Consider the following 22,345-nt stretch of genomic DNA (forward strand, 5'->3'; position numbering starts at 1 on the left):
TCTCCCTGCCGGGGGCCCGGCTACAATCCCGGGTTGGGGAACTATGATCTCGCAAGCTGCGCAGTGCAGCCAAAAAAATTTTGTTAATTAAAAAATAGGGCTTCCCTGGTGGCGCAGTGGTTGAGAGTCTGCCTGCCAATGCGGGGGACACGGGTTCGAGCCCTGGTCTGGGAAGATCCCACATGCCGCGGAGCAACTAAGCCTGTGAGCCACAATTACTGAGCCTGCGCGTCTGGAGCCTGTGCTCCTCAAAGGGAGAGGCCGCGACAGTGAGAGGCCCGCGCACCGCGATGAAGAGTGGCCCCCGCTCGCCACAACTAGAGAAAGCCCTCGCACAGAAACGAAGACCCAACACAGCCAAAAATAAATAAATAAATAAATTTATAAAAAAATAAATAAATAAATAAAAAAATAAAAAAAATAAAAAAGAGTTCACATTGGGCCTCTCTGCCTTTCCTAGAGCACCCATGACTCCCCTGGGCCCCCCAACTCAAACTCAAGTCTTCTTTTTATTTTAACCCAACCCTCACAGTTTTTTGCACAGCACTGTAAGAAAATATGTCTGACCCAGGCTGAGGAAACCAGGGTTCTAGTCTTCTCTCTGCCGTTGACTTGATGTACCTCAGTTTTCCCATCTGTAAAATGGGAGAAGAGGTTGGGGATACTGCTTTCTCTAGGTCCTGGGGGGGAGGGTCCATGGTCAGAGGATGTGGTCAGTGAGGATCAGGTGAGAGCCTGCCGGGGCCCTTCATTTTACCTTAAGGCCAGCTGGGTGAGGTGGGGCTGGCTGGCAGAGGGGGCTACGTGAGCCTCCAGGCTGAACTTGGACAGAGCAAGAGCAGGAAGACGCTCCAGGCTTTCACACAATCAGAATGACATCATGGCCGCTGATTCATCTGTCACCAGGTGAGGGGTCAGTAGGAGCATAGCATTAGCCATGGGTGTGATCATGAGGTGAGACACAAGGTCCGGTTGGGACGGTGACAGGGTTAAGCACTGAGCAGGGCCTGCAGGCACTGGAAGGAAGGTGACGTGTCCATCCTCCAGGCTTGGGAATGGGGCCGAGGCCTCCCTGGCAGGGCTGGGGGGGCTCTGTGATTTGGGTGACAGCAATTGTAGGGTGGGCTTGCCCAGGTCTAGGGGTTTGTGTTCAGTGGGCAATTCCCCCTTATTGTCCCTCCATCCTCAGTTAACATTAGCTAACTGTGGCCGTTCAGGTCCAGGGAATTCATCCATGAACACACCATAGAGGAGAAAGTGACTAGAAATGGATTCTTGTGGGCCTTGTGGTAATGGAGAATTAGGGACTGTGTTTTGGCCCTTTCTGGGCCTCAGTTTCCTCATCTGTCAAATGAGGATGAGAGTTCCTGCTGGGCCCACCATGCAGGGTGGCTGAGAGTCACAAAGTGGGCAAGGATGTGAAGGGAGCAGAATGAGGAACCACTGACTGGGTGAGGGGAGGGGGAACAGCGGTTTAGGCAGAGGGCGCTCTGACGCTGGCAGACTGACCAGAGGCCAGGAGACCAGAGGGATTTATTTACTGACTCCCGGAATCCTAGAGGTGAAGCCGCGCTGTTTACAAGTTCTCACGGGCCTTCCTACGCCCAACCAGGACACCTGTGGTCTGGGGGCAGGGCAGGGACTGGCCACGTGCGGCCCGGGAGGGGCCGGCTAAGGGTGGGTTGTAAGCACCTGGTGTTCATCAGGGAAGCCACTCACGTGATGCCTGTGCCGGTCAGCTGCCTATGCCTGAGAAACACCCACCTTCCCAGCATTCCCGGTTCCTCGGTGGCCACCCTGAAACCTTGTAACCCAGGAGGCCCGAGGTAGCCGAATTCCTCCTGTCCCGCACCCTCACCCCCTTCTGCAAAGAAGGAACGTTCCCTTGCTAGGGACTGAACGTTGGGAGCAACACGAAACTCAGAAGAGCGTCAGGGTTTGCAGGAGAAGCCAAGTAAGAAAAGTGACTCAGCAAAATAAACCATCACCTGTGGATATTCTGAACTGCTATCTTGGGACTCTGAGTGATTGCCCGGTTCTGGCGACAGGTGCTTGGTATACAAAACTTTGTTTCCCACATGCCAGCTGTAATATTCATGCTCATCAGCTTACAGAAGGAAGCCTAGGAGGCTTGGGAAGGAGCTGCCATGGACGGGCCTGATAGCTGCCTCGTCCAACGTAAGACTCCTAAATGGGTTCACGGCAAAGGGAGCAGTGTGCCCTGTAGGGACGTCAGGAACCAGAGGGGATGCTTAAATCTTAGGGACCCCTCTGCCCTCCAGGAGCACATCCTTCTGGTCAAGGAGGTGTATGGGACCAGTACCAACCTGCACCATCCGTCCTGGGTCCTACTCGGCCCTCATCTGAGGAGCTGCATCGGGGTGATAGGACCTCAGTGTTTAGGGGGCGTGGGGGGCGTGAAAGCACATCTTGTCCACCACCTTCTCTAGGACAGCCTCTGAACTCTAGTGACAGAGAGCCTGTCACTTTATAAGCAACCCACTGCTAAGCCATCTGTATTAAATTAAAAAATGTCTTCCTTAAAGTCAACTGTAATTGTCACTCTGAAACGATGTTTCTATTCACAGGCGGTTCTGAGCCCGGGAGCCACAGAAGTCAAGTCCAGTCCAGTGTTCGCTGGGCAGCCCTTGGGCTGTGTGATGAGTTAGGATACGCTGCCCACCTGACTTTTCAAGTTCAGGACTTTTCTAGGGGATGAGGAGGCAGGGTACTCCCCTCATCTACTCTATTACGCTTCTCCTGCTCGATGGATGGAACCACCAGATCCCCACGCTGTGCAAGCAAAGCCAGTCCCAGGTAAGAGGTGCATGGAGAGGGGGGTCAGAGAGGGACAGATGTGGTCTCAGCTCCCCACTCCCAGCAGTACCCTCAGGGAGCCCCACTCCCTCAGCCCGATGTCTTGTAGGTTGTGTAGCTGTGTCAACAGCTCCAGCTTGTGTTTTATTTTGACCTCAAACATGCGTCTTCCCCATTGTCAGCACCACACATTCTGGTGCACATGCTCAGTGTGGCATTTTGGGGATACAAGTCTGTTCAGATGTTCTCAGCTTCAAATAGTGTATCCTGATCTGATGGCCCCATGAGCAGGCTCTCCTGGTGGATCCCCAGCTCCTGCCTTGGGTTGGAAAACATGGTCATACATCATAAAATGCTGGTTTGGGAATCAGTGTTAGAAGTAGCCTACTTATCATGACAGGTGAGAAGCAGGTTGAAAGATGGGAAAGATCAGCCCCGCTCTCCTGCCTCCTTCTCAGTTCAGGCCTCATGTTCTCGTCTTTCCCTCCACTGACATTGCCGTCTAAGATGCTCTCCACACAGCACCTCTTCAGGCTCTGGGCTCTACCGGCCCCAAATCACAGCGTGCCCTTTTCTGCCATGCCTCTGTCATTGCTGTTCTGTCTGCTCGCACTATCCTCTCTCACCCCTTCTCCACTAACCAGTTTATACACCTTCAAGATTCAGCTCTGGTGCCCCTTTTCTAGAAACCTCGATGGTGTTTGGAGGCCTTTCCCTTTTGCCTTCCATGGTGCCCTGGGCAGATCTCTGCCCGTTTTTCACCATTCCATGCCAGTCCCCAGCAGGCGGGTGTTGAGGAAATTCCTGCTGACTGACTGGTGGAAGGGCAGACAGAAAGTAAAACCAAATGTCCCAACCTGAATCCAATACCAGCACAATACTTGCAAAGTCCCTGGTGATAACGGTTTTCCACACGTAAGGTTTTGTATATGAGAGAGAGAAAAAAAGAGAGAACCTGGTGAGTAGGGACCCCGCCTCCTATTTTGCCCAGCCCAGCCCTGCACGTGGAGTGGTGGGCAAAGGCTGCCCACATACCAGGTAATCAGAAGGGTCAGGCACTGTTTCTCCAAAGATGGAAGGCAGCTTGAGGCCCCAGAGAATCCAAGAGGGGTCCTCCTGCCACCCGACTGCCAGAGGCCTGTGGATTCTGAACCTGGCCCCACATAGAAGCTGAGGTGGAGAAAGACTCAGACTGTTCTCTGAATATCTTTGTGCCGCTGCCATCTGCTGCAGTTGGGAAAGAAAGCAGCGTTGCGTGGTTTCCTTCAGGAGCCATCAGAGCTGTGTCCCCATGCAATAGAGCCCCTAGTTGTAAATAAGCTCTGGGGCCCAGAACAGGGCTGGAGCTCTCCTGTTCTGCACCTTACCCAAAGAGGGGCTCTTGGCCATTCAGATCTCGAAAGTGAAGTCCCTAGAATGGAGGAAAGTCAACGTGCTTTTCTCCAGACTGCAATCAATCTGGCGTGGCTTCCCAACCAAGAGGTGGATCTAGAGAGCTCAATCTAAACCCAAGGGCTAGGAGAAAACCCTAAAAATGGTGCTGTAACTTGGTAATGTTTATAATCTCTAGTTTCTGAGATTTTGCTAATCCCGGATGAAATGAGACTACAATTCCACTGATGAGGTTCACATTCAGTTCCTTTTAGCTCAAGAAAGTAGTAAACAAAAATCTCCATTTTTGACCCCCAAGTGTTTCTCTGTCCACCTGTACCTCACCTCCAATTATTTCTTCCCTTTGTTTACTTTTACCAGCCATGAAACATGACACCTGTGAAGATTTTTGACTGGAGGACTGTTACCCATTAACCCAGGCCCTTTCAATACAGTCAGGTAAGAAAGCTCTTCAGTTTCTTTTTGCAACATTACCAGCTTGTTTGTAGTGGCATAGTGCCATCACTGAAGTCACAGTGACTTTAATAAACATGTTAAATGGTTCACCGTAATGCCCCCAATCAAAATCCACATTCCAAAGCAAGGCTTCCTTTGTTTACTAAATAATAGCCAGAAAATTATTGTCTTGGTGTCTGATTTTAAATAAATTGAGTTAAGAGCCTTTGTAAACACAGGCTCTGACCTTTGTCAATTAACTGAATCCCCAGTTGAACCCTTTATAAGGGATGCAGCAGAAACAGGGCCTGTTTTAGGACCTTTGTTAATCATCAGGTTTCTAAGCTGTTGTTCTCACCTTTCAATTAGGAGGATGGTGGCCACCACCCAAAGGGCTTCTTTTACAGTTTCCTAGTTCCTCTATTCCCAAAAAGGTGCTTTTCACACTCTTTTAGGGGCTATGACATTGCATTACTTGTAGCTTTAGTACAAATATCAGATAGTCTAGTGGGATATTATATAGCTAAATTCAAGAAAATGAGCTAAATAAACTGGACTTTATTTTCTTAGCATTTATCCCTTCAGTGCATTCACTACCTACCTATTAGTTTCAGTTCAGCAAATAACTTGAGTCCATACTAAATCTCTATTTGATGGACCCAACTGTAATAGAATCATGATTGTTTATGTTAAGAGTTAGCACAAAGCTTGATGTCCTGCACACTGTTAGTGGGAAGGTTAAAGGGATGGCTGTAGAAAGGTTTTATATTTGGATTTAAGTCTCAAAAGTAGCTTGATAATCCTTAACAAAATGATAAAATTTTTCATTCGAATCACCTGAGGAGTTGAAAAAAGTCTGCTTCCTGAGGGCAGCCTGGGCTTTGGGTAATTCTGAATTGCAGCCAAGGTTGAGAACCACCGACTACAGGTTACATCGACATAGGATTTACTAATAAATGAATTCTCAGGGGAAAAAAAAAAAGATAAATCTTTTTCTTCACTGATTGGCCAATGACCATTTAGTGTTACTAGTATTTAGTGTTATATTACTGTTTTTCCTAAATGAAAATCCACACACTTTGGCACCAGAAAAACCTGAGAACCTTGTTGAAGATTCAGATTACTGCCCTCCACCCCACCCCGGATTTACTGAATCACAATTTTTGGTGGGACTTTTTTTTTCTTGTGTGTGTGTGTTTTAAAGCCAGCTCCCCCCTGGCCACACACACACACAGAGGAGATTCCAATGCATACTAAAGCTAGAGAACCTTGATGTAGATAAAACCAACCAGCTGCCTTATTTTTCACATTTCAACTGAATTGGCATTGTGTAAGTCCTACTACAATGCGCCCATGAGTTGTTTTCAGTCTTACAAGGCAAATTAGGCCTCGGTACTTAATTTAAGCAAAGGTTCCTTGGAATCCTTGCACAAAGGGTACGTTCTATAATCTTAATAATTTCAAAGTCCAAGAAATTTCTTATAAGCACAATGAAAATTACAATTGGATGGTAAAAATGGGACTTGACACCAGAGTGTTTCAAAGACCAGGTAATCATTTTATTTTTCTATTACTGACACTCAAATTCATAGTGGGGTGAAAAGACAATAGAACATAATCAAAATAACACACAAACACAATTCAAGGACATTTAACCAACTATGATAGCTGTTCTTTGTAACATATATAAAGGTAAACAAACATCTTTATATAAATTAATGCTTAACAATCTGTATACACTGTAAAACAATTGTTAAAATTCACACTAAGATGCTAGTGCAAGCAGTGGTGTACAAAAGTGCAAACAAGGTTAGTGATGAAAAACTTATCACTGACTTACCACTTCAACATACTCTGCATTCAGTCAAATACTGAAGGCCTCACCACGGAAAACACTTTGATCACTTTTAAAGTTATGTGACTACATTCACCCTGAGCGCTCTTGCCTCAGTATGGCAACTGATTACGAGTTCAGGTTAGGAGCAGCACCAGGGAATCCAGAAACCCATGTGAAGTTGGCCATTCTGATGTGAATCTTCATACTTGATAATGAAAACAATTTCAAGGACAACTTGTATGTCAGAAACTGTAGAACTGTCACCTCCCTTTACCCTGAAATATTTAAAACTAAAATTAAATCTAATTCCCCCACTTCATTTAAAATACATGCTGAAGAAGAATTCATCCACTCCAGTGTGGCTTTTCCAGAGAAAATAATTCTGCATGAAATCACTCAAAAGCCTTTCCCATTTCTGTCCTAAAATCTATTTGGGGTGGGGACACTCCTGAAACAAAGTTTACTTTGGATAAATTTGCTTACTTTACTGTGATTACTTTGGATTCTGTTTAAAAGTGTGGTCAAAGCCCAGAACAATCAATCAGAGGTATTAAATATATTAGCTACTTAATGTTCTAAATTATGAGGACAAAAATTAGTTAGTTCAAAATTGCATCTTCAACAGACTCTGTAGATTCCCTTTATACTCAGGGATCTTTTTATCCAGGTGTGGGCTGGGGTATGTGAGGGGTAATGGTTCCAGGGTTCAAGAGTAGAAACATGGTTTTAACAAAATTCCAATCACTTTACACAGAGGCACAGTCCTATATTTTTAAGAGCTTGTTCTCTTTCTTTTCTTTTTCATTTTTTTTTTTTTTTGGTTAAAAAGCACTAATTTGCATTTCAAAAGGACAATGATGGAAATGACCAGAAATATAAATATGGAGCTTTGAAAAATTTAGTCCTTAATTGAAGATATACTGTTTTCTGAACTCTTAACTATTTATTACAAAAAAAAAAAATTTTAATGTTTATAGAAAACCTTTAATTCCCTATTAATTTTACATCCAGAAGTTTATATTTGCTAATCTCTATTTTTTTCATGCTCTCTTGGAGATTTGTTGAAGCTTCACCAACTTTTACATACGTTTAAAATGATCCAAACAGGGACTTCCCTGGCAGTCTCCACGATTCCAATGCAGGGGACACGGCGATCCCTGGTCGGGGAACTAAGATCCCGCATGCTGCATGGCACGGCCAGGAAAAAAAAAAAAAATCCAAACCATATACTCTAAATAAAATCAACACAAGATTTTTTGAGAGACTTCCTTTTATATTAGCTATTTTCAAGGTACTCTGGTCAAAATTTATTTGGCAATAGAAGTCTTGCAAACTTCAGTCCTGTAAGTGACTAAGACTGAAATGCTACGTTGAGTCACATACCAAGTACAGTTTCAGAAAATGTAAACCTGTCTCCTGAAACTCTCAAATCATGTCAACTAGAGGTATTCTGTTTTTAATGATGGAACTTGTGGAAATGCTGGGTTAATTAAATCATTTTGCAGAAGGCAAGAAACACTATTATCAAATATTACTCTATTTTAATGATTTACAAGTAGCTTATGTGCTGGAAAGTGCTACACAGAAGTGTGAGCCAGTTGAAAACTAAAGAAAAGAAATGTTCTGTGTATACATTGTAAACCACAGTAAATTTGTATAAGTATACAGGCACACAAAACTAAAATTTAGATCTATGCAGGCAATATCTGAATTCATACTTCTTTGGCTCTCAAAGATACTGGGTCAACTAAGCCAATGGTGAAGAATATTTTTTCATATGCTTTAGGAAATATCTGTGCCCCAATTTTTAAAAATGCTATAATCTTCAATCTAATAATTCACCAAGATAAAGATAAACTGGAATCCATCAATTTAAACAGTTACACAAAAGTATAATTAACAGCAGTCATTGAAACAGGTGTGAGGTTAAGAAGCTCTTCTTTAAAAATATAAAAGCCAGCTGAGACCCTCTATTTTTAGTTTTGGACTTAAGATTTTAAAACATCTTTTGAACACTTCCTGATTTGTATGGAATCCAATCTTAACTTGTATACAATAGTGTTAATTACATTTTCACACTTTACAGTGGGAGGAACAAAATTAACCTATGTCCCCAATACTACCATTTACCCAAAAACTACTCCTCAAATGTACACACTTGCACAGGCACATACAGAGTATATGTTTTCCCCATGTGCTTTTACTGCTTCTTGGCATTCTCTTAACTTGCTTCTCCTGAAGGAAGCAGTGACTCAGTGTATATGCTCTGAGGAGCTCTCAGAGCTAGATGGTAAGCCCAATGGCTGGGGAACTCCGAGGCCTATCTCCCTGGAGCTGGCAGGAAAGTGCAGCTTCATTTCCAGAGGTTCAGGCCATAAGACTCTTACATCATTGGGAAAATATCCACAGTTTAGCTGTGGTCCACAAAGTGACTTTGTTCCTTTGATCCTAGTGACAGACCTAGAATGAGAGTTCTGGAACAAGATATTTTGTACCAGAAAGCAAATCCCCTCTAGAGAAACCAGTAAGCTTTTTCCTTTATACCAATTTATAACACAAATAATTAACTTCTCAATTATCACAATAGATACTAGGAAATACTTGAAGAAAGGCATGTCCCTGTAAATATTGAAAAGGTACCATCAACAAGAGGCAATTACTTTTAATAAGGCTTAATTCTGTCTAGTCAAGATGTTAAAAATGAGTACTTTAAATATATCTGGCAGAATAAACCAAGAGGCTGAAATGTCATTTGCTACTTTTCCCATGGTGCTACTGACGTTTCTAGGCAGGGAGAAAGCTTTTTATTTTTGTTTAGAAGGAAGCTGAAAGTGAAATAGAATAGGTGAATTCCTAAAACCAAATGTCATGGTGAAATGACCTTGTTGGTTTAGCTAACTGGTAATTCCTTCCAGGCGTATCCTTCAATCCTTATTTGCTTCATATATTACATTATTGATGACAGAAAGGACTACAGTAACTCTGATTTGGACAATAGCTAGATAAAACACTAATTCTGATATTAAAATTACTCTTGATGGAATTGGAGCAATCTATTCTCAATGGAATTGGTTAAATATACTACAAAACCTTGGTTTATGACCAAGAGAGGAAACCTTAAGTTTGACAGTCTTTAAAAATAAATATTTGGCACTTGTCTTTCAGGTAATTATGGGAATCTCCGACATATGGAAAAAAAGAACTCAATTTCTCAGGAAATTAAAATGCTTTAAAAAGCTAACTAAAATCTTATCAGAAAGCCTATCAATGAGGCTTGCAGACACTATCACATGGCAAGAATTGTATCTAAAAACAAAAGCCTTTTGTGCTATAAAGTGAGAGCTAGCTGAGAATAACTAAAAAAAAAAGAGAATTAAATACATGGATTCATTTTCTTTCCACCAAGAAATAAAATATGCCCAAAATGCAAAAGAGCTGTAGGACAGGAGCAAAATCCCCAAACATCTCAGTGACAAATGAAGGAGAATAGGCTCTTTTTCCTCAGATGCACGCCTCCACGATGAAACTGCGCACAAGACCCTACTTGTCGTTTGCCCTGGAGAGTACCATTAAGTATAAAGAGACTGGGGAGTACCTCTAAATGTGGGGAGACTGGTGCCTGTCACTACTTTTGGTGAAGAGGCACAGAATACCAAACCAGTAAGATGGAGCACTTCAGAATCAGACAACTGGAATGGGCCTATCAAACCAAAAATTAACCTTGGGTTGTACCAGAAGATGTGCTTTTTGGCAGAAGGCCGATCCCACAGGGACTAGGACATGGACCCCATCAGCACTGGTAATGGCAGTGTTACAGATAAAAATACACATGATTCAGAGATAAGTGTGGTATAAGGTACAACCAAACACAACTTGTCTCCTGGAAAATGCAAAAGCCTCTAGGAACTTAAGCATTATTCTAAATATTCTGAAGCAGTCTCCTTTCCCAGTAACCCCCTCATATAGATAATAGTAAACGTACAAAATTTCAGAGTATACTAGCCAGATAAGACACATTAAAATGAAACATTTGCCCAATAAGGATGCCAAACATTAGGGTTTGCTTTATTGCATGACGTTTGCATAAGAAAAAATAATGAAAACTGTAAGGCATCATGCAATCATCAATAAGCTAATTATTAACTGTTCACTTAAGATAGGTGGACACATAATCTAAAATTTAAAAACTAGTTCCAAAAAAGTACATAAAAAGTTTAACATGATGAACTTTTAAATATGGTTTACATTTGTAGTTTCATATTGTTAAAAAGTGCTTCAAAGGTAGTCTGGAAAGTTGCTCTTTAAAAATGGTGCTGGGGGTAATGTTAGATTATAAACTGTAAAATCTAATTATTTTTATGGAATTAGAAAGCTACATTGTGATATTCAGCTTACTTGAATCAGTCTTCAATTCTCACTCAAATTAGGTTGATAAAATATTAATAATCTAAAAAACATCTGTTTTCTAACCAACAAGTCTATTGAATTCAAGTTATGCATGTTGAGTGATCAAATCTCTGAGTAGGCCTGAATGGTGAGACCTTGAACTGATGCGGGCTGGTGTTAATCAATGTACTGAGCCATCCAGCGGAAGCCTTCTCCATAGCCTTGTCTTTTGAGCACACTACACATAAAAACTTCTAAGGGCCGGGCATTCAGTTCTTTCAGAGATACACTGCCCTAGAAGAGAAGATAGACATTATGTTGAATGACCCCTTAATGAAATAAAAGCTCCACATCCCAGGAGAACTGCAGCTCGTACATCTTAGAACAAAGGGTGACTGTGATAAAGCCACGGCTGTTTGGCATCCGAGTACCCTCCCCTAAACACACAGGACATCTCCTCTCACTCTACTGGAGGACAGGATGTCTGCTCAGTGGGACAGAGGTGAGCTTGTGAGGCACACAAGAATGAAAATAATCTGTGACTTGGAAAAAATTCAAGTTACCTGGGACAACTGGCTTCACTTATATTAAAAACAAACATTCTCTGAGTAGGTTTATGACTAAACAAGGCATTTCTTAAAATTAATGTGGAGCAGTGACTTCCCTGGCGGTCCAGTGGGTAAGACTGAGCTCCCAATGTGAGGGGCGCCAGTTCGACCCCTGGTTGGGGAACTAGGATCCCACATGCAATGCAGTATGGCAAAAAAAAAAAAAAAAAAAAAAAAAAAATTAATATGGAATTGAGTTATTAAAAAGAAGAAACAGAAAATAGACCAAAGTCTACCATGTCTAACATAAGAGTCTCCTTCCATAGGCTGCAATATTTCTCTACTCTGGGATTTTTCAATACTAAGGTCCTTCCCCAAAACAAATACCAGTAAAAATGAATGCAAAAATAATGTGTCTTAAAGCTTATTATAAAGTATATGTTCAGAAAACCCCAACACTGCTATGGCCAAGTTTACATTTTATTTTTATCTCTGTTGAACTCAGGGCTTAAACACTGAACTGAGGGCCTAAATACACTACTGGTATGCTTAAATATTCAAGTATATTATTTAGTGGCTAATTCTGAAAAATTATGACAAATAAAACTTTGAAAGCTTTCATTTAGTTTCTCATAAGCATAGGCTTTGACATTTTTGATATCACCAAGAAAAGGTTTCATTTCATTCAGTGGTAGAAAGAAAATAAATGAGAACATTAAAAAAAGACCCAAATGTATAAATGACAGTTTTTAAGAAAAAAAATGAAAATGGGCTTATGAGGTAGGACAATAGTAATTTAAAGACATCTGGTTATACACCTGAAACTAGTATAATGTTGTATGTCAACTATACCCCAATTAAAAAAAAAAAAAAGCCAGACTGTACCAATTAAACCGATAAGCATGATTACTGTTAGGGGTAGTGTGGGAACAAACTATTTCAGAAGATTAAAAATAAATAAAAAGATATTTATACTACTGAATGAAATATTCACACTTGTCAAAAATTTTCCTTTTTTTTTTACCTTTCCTGTTGTCTGACCATATAAACCAAACATCTCTCGCAACCTCTCTTCACTGATGGCTTCAGGTCTGTCAATCTTATTTCCAAGAATCAGTATAGGCACATTAGCAACAGTTTCATCTGTCATTAGTGACTGAAAAAACAAAACAAAACAAAATGAACGACAAGATGTTGATATGAAACCATCTAAAGGGTTCATTGTGACAAGCTACCAAATGGGTATCAAGGACTGATTCTCTATCATACCCGTCAGTTTGGCTAACTTTCTTTGGCAAACTCTCCCTACATTTTAAAGTGAGCTCAACAAACCCAGTGCTCAATTCTTCTGCCTCCCTAAGTCTCCTTCTTTAAATGCTCACTCTGTGAATAGACCCAACACTTTAAAGCATGCAGACCTGGTTTCATTTCTAGTTCTGCTGCTTTTGAGTTGTGAGATCTTACACAAATAAGGCTCACTGAAGTTCAAAGAGAATTTGCAATAGTACCACCTACCTTATGGAGTTAATTTGAGAATTAAATGAGGTAATATGCACAGTGTCGGGCACAAGGTAGGAACTCAGGAATTCCCTGACCCTGTTCCATGACCAGAGAACCTATCTGGACTTTTCCACATGAATAAGTACTTGTTTGCTTGCTCTAGGCAGAGGCATGGTCAGGTCAACCTTCCATCAAATCATGGACCTACTTTCTCTGTGGACCCAGATCTAGCACTGACCTTGCCTACTGCTTCTGAGCCCCTTTACGAAGCATGTGACCTGGGAGACGGGAGAGGAGGTGGCTACACATGGCCCTGATCACTCCTGGGAGCAGTGACAAAGATAGCATGTTATGCCATTTCCAGGTTCTGGCTAACTCCTAAAGAAACCAGCATCCTAGGAAGACCAGGGGCTTAAGACAAAGCCACTACAGGAATGTAGCAGACATGAAATATACTACAAGGGCACACTCTGCACAGAGTGAGCCCAAGCCTTCAGGAGGGAGGTCTGCATTAGTACCTCCTCAATAGCTACAATTACTCCAAGCTACTCCCCCTACATTCTAAGTAGAATAATCTCAGAACTCCACAAATTGTCAGGAGTTACATCAGAGGCTGCAAAAAAGCCACACTCTGATACCTACATATCCAACCTATTTCCTCAGGCTTACCAGTGATTCAACTATGTTTAGTTTTAATTATTTAACTTACATCAAGTTCTTCTTTTGATTCTAACAGCCTTTCATGGTCTGCACAATCCACCAGAAATACAATGCCATTGATAGCAGGAAGGTAGTTTTTCCACACTCTTCGAGCTAAGAAAAACAATCAGGAGTTAGATTTTATTTGCTGGTCAAACCTAGCAGATAGTTTGAGGGAAGAGTCCAATAAGATACCAAGTGTAATTATCCCTTAGCTGCTGCTACTTCACTATATACTCAAGTTAATCTTTCACCCAATATTGCCAAAATCTTTCCAGGTGACCAAAGAAGAAATAACAGGTTTTCCTTGATTGTGGGCAAGTCAAATACTTCACTCTGCCCCAATTTTCCTATGTTAGAAGAAGAATTAATATTTGCTACTAATGGACAAGGATGCACATTAAGTTCATTGGAGGGACCACTACTATTTCTTATATGCAGTATTCATTTTTCTGACATTCCTAGTTTATCAGTTTTTTGCCAGTGATAAATCTGGAGTCAGTGACAGAAGGAAATTAGTATCGGGTACAGACTTGTTAAGTTAAAATAATAAAGCAAACTGTTCTACTCATAAGAGAAATTAAAGTTTATGAAACCGTTAGGGTAATTTTTGCCATGACATTCTCTTTTAGAGGGGAAAACAGTTTTGGGGGTACCCTAGGGGAAGGTAACTTTTATTTCTGACTTCAGTTTTATAATACACCTTAAAATAATATAGAAATGAAGTCTCAAACTCCATTAGGTTCTAAATCTAATCATTAAATTCCAGGAATTAGTTTATGTATATTTTAAACAATTGATATATGTCTCAAATGTGCTTTCACTAACCACAGGCTTTGTAATATTCATTATTTATGAATTACCATGTGGTGGATACTGCTAAGTCCTTTTGGGGATATTAAAAAATAACTAGGATTTCAGTCCCAGAAAGTTTAGTAGAGGAAATAAGACAGTCGTTCCAAACTTGCAGATATGTATACAAACGCACTAATTGCTACGTAAGTATAGTTGAGAGCACTCCCAGCTGGGAGTGGCTTCTCAGGGGAGGCAGCAGGACTTACACTGGGCCCTGAAGGTGGGTTACCTATGTGCAGATGGGGATGGCATAAGCACAGAGGTGGGAGAACACCAAGATGGTTTGGTTTGGTTGGAGTAAAGAGAATGGGAAAGGGTATAGTGGGAAATAAAGACTCAAAAAGTAAAGTGCGATCAGATCATAGAGATCCTGAGTGCCAGGTCAGTGAGTTTGGCCTTTATTTTACAGGTAATGAGTTAGCCACTGAAGGTTTTTCATACAGAGCAATAACATATTCATAACATGATTACGACAGTAAGCGAAAGGTGGACTGGAGCAGAGAAAGAATGGAGGCTAAATTTTACTCATATGCTTTACCACCAAAAGCAATTCAGACTTAAATTGGAGTACCATGAAAATCATCCTTTGCATTTAAAGCATTTATCTAGGGGTAATAACTCCTAAATTTTAAGTCTCCTCTGGCTTTCTTTGAATAGAATGAGATTTCATGCACTGGAACATAATGGTCACATTTTTATTAAATAAAACAAAGCAACAGAATCTCACCTTGAATATGGCCACCCAGATCAAAAGTTGTAAATGTCATGCCAGCAATGGTTAGTTCTTCTGACGCTAAATAATAATACAAAATATTTTAACAACATGAAAATTAGAAATCCATTCCTGGTATATATTGCCACTTAAAGTTTGATTTACTTTAATTGCAAATAAGTTCAAATCAAAAAGGAATTCTCTGTTGTAACTACTATATTCCATTTCATATTGCCAATATTATGCACATAAATGGTAATATTCATTTCTAGTATTCACTACCCACCACAAATCCAACACTTACTTATTTTTCCTTCTCTATCCTGCTGAAATTGACAATTATTTACTGTGAATTCAAGTGACTGCTCCAACCTAATAATTTTTCCTGTAATTCATCTTAAACGATAAAGGTGAAATAACAGTATTCTCTCATGGCTGTCATATTTCGCAGGTGACAGTCTTTAATGACAAACACAATTATAATAAAAAATTTGGCTATTATTTCTTCAAATATTTTTTCTGCTCCCCTCCTTCCCCTTCTGGGACTCCAATGATAGGTTTGCTAGACTACTTAATATTGTCCCACAAGTCACTGAGGCTCTGTTGATTTTTTTTTTCAGTCATTTTTCTCTGTGTTTCTTTTAGTTTCTATTGCATTGACTTAAGTTCACTGGTCTTTCCTTCTGCAGTATTGGCACTAATTTGCTATTAATTCTTGGGACTTCCCTGGTGGTCCAGTGGTTAAGACTTGTGTTCGGGCTTCCCTGGTGGCGCAGTGGTTGAGAATCTGCCTGCTAATGCAGGGGACACGGGTTCGAGCCCTGGTCTGGGAAGATCCCACATGCCACGGAGCAGCTGGGCCCGTGAGCTACAATTGCTGAGCCTGCGCGTCTGGAGCCTGTGCCCCGCGACGGGAGGGGCCGCGATAGAGAAAGGCCTGCGCACCGCGATGAAGAGCGGTCCCCGCACCGCGATGAAGAGTGGCCCCCGCTTGCCGCAACTGGAGAAAGCCCTCGCACGAACCGAAGACCCAACACAGCCAAAAATAATAAATAAATAAATAAATAAATAAATAAAATCAAGTAAAAACTTAAAAAAAAAAAAAAAAAAAAAAAAAAAGACTTGTGTTCCACTGCAGCGGATGCGGGGTTCAACCCCTGGTCGGAGAACTAAGATTCCACATGCCATGCAGTGTGGGACACCCTCCACCCCACAAAAAAAATTGCTATTCATCCTATCTAGTGAAAATTTCATTTCAGATATTTTATTTTTCTTTTCTATAAGTTCCATTTGGTTCTGTCTTCTTTTTTTTTTTTTTTTTTTATAAATTTATTTTTATTTATTTATTTATTTGGCTGTGTTGGGTCTTCGTTTCTGTGCGAGGGCTTTCTCTAGTTGCGGCGAGCGGGGCCACTCTTCATCGCGGTGCACGGGCCTCTCACTATCGCGGCCTCTCTGGTTGTGGAGCACAGGCTCCAGACGCGCAGGCTCAGCAATTGTGGCTCACGGGCCTAGTCGCTCCACGGCATGTGGGATCCTCCCAGACCAGAGCTCGAACCCGTGTCCCCTGCATTGGCAGGCAGATTCTCAACCACTGCGCCACCAGGGAAGCCCTTGGTTCTGTCTTATATCTTCCATTTCTCTCCTCATTATGTTCATGTTTCACTTAAATCCTTAAGCATATTCATAACAGCTATTTCAATGTCCTTATTTGCTAATTCCATCATCTTTTTTACTTCTGCCATCATCTTTGTTACAATCTGTTTTTACTGATTAATTTTTCTCCTGGTTATGGATCATAATTTCCTGCTTCTTTGCATGTCTAATAATTTTTTATTGAATGTTGGATTTTTTAAAAATTAATTAATTTATTTTTGGCTGCACTGGGTCCTCCCTGCTGCACGCAGGCTTTCTCTAGTTGCAGCGAGCGGGGGCTACTCTTCCTTGCAGTGCGTGGGCTTCTCATTGCGGTGGCTTCTCTTGTCGCGGAGCACGGGCTCTAGGCACACGGGCTTCAGTAGTTGTAGCCTGCGGGCTCTAGAGCACAGGCTCAGTAGTTGTGGCGCACTCACGGGCTTAGTTGCTCCGTGGCACGTGGAATCTTCCCGGACCAGGGATCGAACCCATGTCTCCTGCATTGGCAGGCGGATTCTTAACCACTGTGCCACCCGGGAAGTCCCTGGATGTTGGATTTTGTTGTACCCTTTTCAAGAAAGTTGGACTTTGGGAATTCCCTGGCGGTCCAGTGGTTAGGACTCAGCGCTCTCACTGCAGGGACCCTGGTGGGGAACTAAGATCCTGCAAGCCACGGGACACGGCCAAAAAAAAAAAGAAAAGAAAGTTGGACTTTGTTCTGGCAGGCAGTTAAACTGCTTGCAGATCAGTTTTTAAGTTTTGTTAGGGCAGATCTAAAGTAGCCTTTACTTTGGAGCTACTTTAGCCCATTACTAAGATATGATTCTTTGGAGTATTCAACAAGGTCTCTCCTTTTTGGCTGGTGCGAACTTGGATTCCCGGCCCCATGTGAGCTCTGGGAATTATTTGGCTAACAACTCCACTATAACTGTTCTTCCAGAAATTATTCTTTGACTGGCCATGTGTAGTTTCACCCTACGTATGCACAGATTGGTATTCAGCCATGAAAATATCTGGAGTTCTGGGATTTCCCTGGTGGTTCAGTGGTTAAGACTCCGTACTTCTACTGCAGGGGGCCCAGGTTCAATCCCTGGTCAGGGAACTAAATCCCGAATGCATGCCACAACTAAGAGTTCGCATGCCACAACTAAGACCCGGCGCAGCCTAAATAAATATATATATATTTTTAATTTCTGGAGTTCCTTCTCTGCAGAGCTCCTTCCTCTGTGGTAATCTGCCCAGCAAATTCTAGTCACCTCAGCCTCCCCAAATTCTGGTCTCTGTCTCCTCAACTCAGTAAGACTACTGGGTTGTTTGGGTTTCCTCTCCCTACACCATGATCTGAAAATTACCTCCTGTGATAAAACTTGAATAGAGAAGTGTTTGTTTTTCTTCTCTCAGGAATCATAGCCCTGTGCTAGCTATTGCCCAATATCTGATTACAGTTGTAGTATATATTTTTGTCCAGTTTTCTAGTCATTTACAGTGGGATGGTAATTCCAGACTCTGTTATTCCCTCATGGCCAAAAGCAGAAGACCCCCTACAATTACAATGAAAGGTTCAGTATAATTGTTAACTATTCAGTATAACTATGAGACCCCAGAGTAGTTTATCTTGCTAAAAAATTCTGTATGAAGACTGCCAACTGAATGAATAAGTAATACAATTTGTGTTCAAAGCATGATCCTTTCCAATAAGGAAAAGATAATGCTTGGATGTGGTTGGCAAACTACCTCTATGGTTACAATCCCCAATACACTCCCTGCTTTATAAAAGAAGTCCCAATTTGATTAATTAAGATACAGAACACTGTTAACATCCCAGCAAGTTCCCTCTTGCCCATTCCCAGTCAGTCCACACCTCCACTCCCAGAAGCAAGCACTGATCTGAATTCTATCACCACAGGTTTGTTTTGCCTGTTTTAGAATTTTATATAAATGGTATCATATAGTATATAAATTTTGTGACCAGCCTCTTCCATGCAATATAATATGCATCGTATGTATCAGCAGTTTATTCCTCTTTCTTGTTGAGTAGAATTCCATTGTTTATCCATTCTTTTTTTGAAGGACATCTGAGCTGTTTCCAGTTTGGGGCTATTACAGATAAATAAAACTGGTATAATAAACATTCTTGTATGAGGATTTTGGTGAACACATATTTTTCATTTCTCCTAGATAAATACCTAGCAATGGAACTGCCAGATCATAGGGTAGATATATGTTACCTTTTTCACATATGCTTTTTCTTTTTAAATTTTTATTGGCGTATAGTTGATTTGCAATGTTGTGTTAGTTTCAGGTGCACAGCAAAGTGAATCAGTTATACATATATACCCATTCTTTTTCAGATTCTTTTTTTTTAAAGATTTTTAAAAGATTTATTTTAAATATTTATTTATTATTTATTAATTTATTTTGGCTGCGCCAGGTCTTAGTTGCAGCACATGGGATCTTTGTTACCGCATGTGGGATCTTTAGTTGCAGCATACAGGATCTTTTGTTGCGGTATGCAGACTCCTTAGTTGTGGCATGTGGGATCTAGTTCCCTGACCAGGGATCGAACCCGGGCCCCCTGCACTGGGAACACGGAATCTTACCCACTGGACCACCAGGGAAGTCCCTATTTATTTATTTATTTTGGCTGCGCCGGGTCTTAGTTGAGGCACGTGGGATCTTCGTTGCCAAGTGCAGGATCTTTAGTTCCGGCATGCGGAATCTTTCATTGCGGCATTTGAACTCTTAGTTGTGGCATGCATATGGGATCTAATTCCCTGAACAGGGATTGAACCCGGGCCTCCTGCGTTGGGAGCGAGGCATCTTAGCTACTGGACCACCAGGGAAGTCCCCAAATTCTTTTCCCATATAGGTTATTACAGGATATTGAGTAGAGTTCCCTGTGCTATATAGTAGGTCCTTGTTAGTTATCTATTTTTTTAAATTTCTTTTTAAAAAATTAATTTATTTTTATTTTTGGCTGCATTGGGTCTTCATTGCTGCACGTGGGCTTTCTCTAGTTGCGGTGATTGGGGACTACTCTTCGTTGCGGTGCATGGGCTTCTCTTGTTGTGGAGCACGGGCTCTAGGCACGTGGGCTTCAGTAACTGTGGCATGCAGGCTCAGCACTTGTGGCTCGCGGGCTCTAGAGCGCAGGCTCAGTAGTTGTGGCGCACGGGTTAGTTGCTAAGCAGCATGTGGGATCTTCCCGGACCAGAGTTCAAACCTGTGTCCCCTGCATTGGCAGGCGGATTCTTTTTGTTTTTTTTTGAATTTTTGAATTTTATTTTATTTATTTTTTTATACAGCAGGTTCTTATTTGTTATCCATTTTATACACATCAGTGTATACATGTCAATCCCAATCTCCCAATTCATCACACCTCCCCGCCCCCCAGTTGCCACTTTCCCCCCTTGGTATCCATATGTTTGTCCTCTACATCTGTGTCTCTATTTCTGCCCTGCAAACTGGTTCATCTGTACCATTCTTCTAGGTTCCACATATATGCATTAATATACGATATTTGTTTTTCTCTTTCTGACTTCACTCTGTATGACAGTCTCTAGATCCATCCACGCCTCTACAAATGATGCAATTTTGTTCCTTTTTATGGCTGAGTAATATTCCATTGTATATATGTACCACATCTTTATCCATTTGTCTGTCGATGGGCATTTAGGTTGCTTCCATGACCTGGCTATTGTAAATAGTGCTGCAATGAACATTGGGGTGCATGTGTCTTTTTGAATTATGGTTTTCTCTGGGTATATGCCCAGTAGTGGGATTGCTGTGTCATATGCTAATTCTATTTTTAGTTTTTTAAGGAACCTCCATACTGTTCTCCATAGTGGCTGTATCAATTTACCTTCCCACCAACAGTGCAAGAAGGTTCCCTTTTCTCCATACCCTCTCCAGCATTTGTTATTTGTAGATTTTCTGATGATGCCCATTCTAACTGGTGTAAGGTGATACCTCATTGTAGTTTTAATTTGCATTTCTCTAATAATTAGTGATGTTGAGCAGCTTTTCATGTGCTTCTTGGCCATCTGTATGTCTTCTTTGGAGAAATGTCTATTTAGGTCTTCTGCCCATTTTTGGATTGGGCTGTTTGTTTTTTTAATATTGAGCTGGCAGGCGGATTCTTTACCACTGCGCCACCAGGGAAGTCCATAGTTATCTATTTTATATATAGTAGTGTGTATATGTTAATCCCAATCTCCTAATTTATCACTTCCCCCCACGTTTCCCCTTTGGTAACCATAAGTTTGATTTCAAGATCTGTGAGTCTGTTTCTGTTTTGTAAATAAGTTCATTTGTATCATTTTTAAATTAGATTCCACATATAAGTGATATCATATATTTGTCTTTGTCTGACTTTACTTCACTTAGTATGATAATCTCTAGGTCTATCCATGCTGCTGCAAATGGCATTATTTTGTTCTTTTTTATGGCTAAGTAATATTCCACTGTATATATGTACCACATCTTCTTTATCCATTCCTCTGTCGATGGACATTTAAATTGCTTCTATGTCTTGGCTATTGAAAATAGTGCTGCAATGAACATTCAGGTTCATGTATCTTTTTGGATTATGGTTTTCTCCAGATATATGCCCAGGAGTGGGATTGCTGGATCATACAGTAGTTCTATATTTAGTTTTTTAAGGAACCTCCATACTGTCCTCCATAGTGGCTGTACCAATTTACATTCCCACCAACAGTGCAAGACGGTTCCCTTTTCTCCAGACCCTCTCCAGTTCTTATTGTTTGTAGATATTTGATGATGGCTATTCTGACCATTGTGAGGTGATACCTCATTGTAGTTTTGACTTGCATTTCTCTAATAATTAGTGATGTTGAACATCTTTTCTTGGGCTTTTTGACCATCTGTCTGTCTTCTTTGGAGAAATGTCTATTTAGATCTTCTGCCCATTTTTTGATTGGGTTGTTTGTTTTCTTGATATTGAGTGGCATGAGCTGTTTGTATATTCTGGAGATTAATCCCTTGTTGGTCTCTTCATTTGCAAATACTTTCTCCCATTCTGTGGGTTGTCTTTTTGTTTTGTTTATGGTTTCCTTTGCTGTGCAAAAGCTTTTACACTTAATTAGGTCCCATTTGTTTATTTTTGTTTTTATTTTCATTACGCTAGGAGGTGAATCAAAAAAGATATTGTGGGACTTCCCTGGTGGTGCAGTGGTTAAGAATCTGCCTGCCAACGCAGGGGACACAGGTTTGAGCCCTGGTCCGGGAAGATCCCCCATGCTGCGGAGCAACTAAGCCCATGAGCCACAACTACTGAGCCTGCGCTCTAGAGCCCGCAAGCCACAGCTACTGAGCCCGCGAGCCACAACTACTGAAGCCTGCACACCCTAGAGCCCGTGCTCCGCAACAAGAGAAGCCACTGCAATGAGAAGCCCACGCACTGCAAACGAAGAGCAGCCCCTGCTCGCCACAACTAGAGAAAGCCTGCGCGTAGCAACAAAGACCCAACACAGCCAAAAATAAATTAATTAATTAATTTAAAAAATATAT

At 41.4% G+C, this 22,345-nt stretch overlaps 1 protein-coding gene, 1 long non-coding RNA gene and 1 other non-coding gene across 6 annotated transcripts in view; 2 read left to right on the top strand and 1 right to left on the bottom strand.

The window, feature by feature from the left end:
- The first annotated feature begins 1,821 nt into the window (after positions 1–1,821).
- On the top strand, positions 1,822–22,293 carry LOC102998203 (uncharacterized). 2 transcript variants are annotated; one of them, XR_009007118.1, is made up of 4 exons: positions 1,822–1,954; positions 2,589–2,817; positions 4,570–4,647; positions 21,963–22,293. It is a non-coding gene; the product is annotated as an uncharacterized LOC102998203 (long non-coding RNA). The 2 variants fall into 2 exon arrangements; XR_450153.2 differs by lacking the exon at positions 1,822–1,954 and adding an exon at positions 2,126–2,178.
- SAR1B (secretion associated Ras related GTPase 1B) overlaps positions 6,180–22,345 on the bottom strand; it is a 32,459-nt gene continuing 16,293 nt past the window's right edge. For all 3 annotated transcript variants that reach the window (XM_007172157.3, XM_057540305.1, XM_007172159.3), the window contains 4 exons: positions 15,197–15,262; positions 13,625–13,728; positions 12,440–12,571; positions 6,180–11,161 (listed from right to left, as the gene is read on the bottom strand). In XM_007172157.3, the coding sequence (XP_007172219.1) occupies positions 11,045–11,161; positions 12,440–12,571; positions 13,625–13,728; positions 15,197–15,262 (419 nt within the window). In that variant the 3' untranslated portion in view covers positions 6,180–11,044. The remainder of the gene's footprint in view (positions 11,162–12,439; positions 12,572–13,624; positions 13,729–15,196; positions 15,263–22,345) is intronic.
- On the top strand, positions 17,846–17,918 carry TRNAR-UCU (transfer RNA arginine (anticodon UCU)). The gene has a single exon. It is a non-coding gene; the product is annotated as a tRNA-Arg (tRNA).

The sequence above is a fragment of the Balaenoptera acutorostrata genome, chromosome 2, assembly GCF_949987535.1.
Source record: "Balaenoptera acutorostrata chromosome 2, mBalAcu1.1, whole genome shotgun sequence".
Taxonomy (NCBI): Eukaryota; Metazoa; Chordata; class Mammalia; order Artiodactyla; family Balaenopteridae; genus Balaenoptera; species Balaenoptera acutorostrata.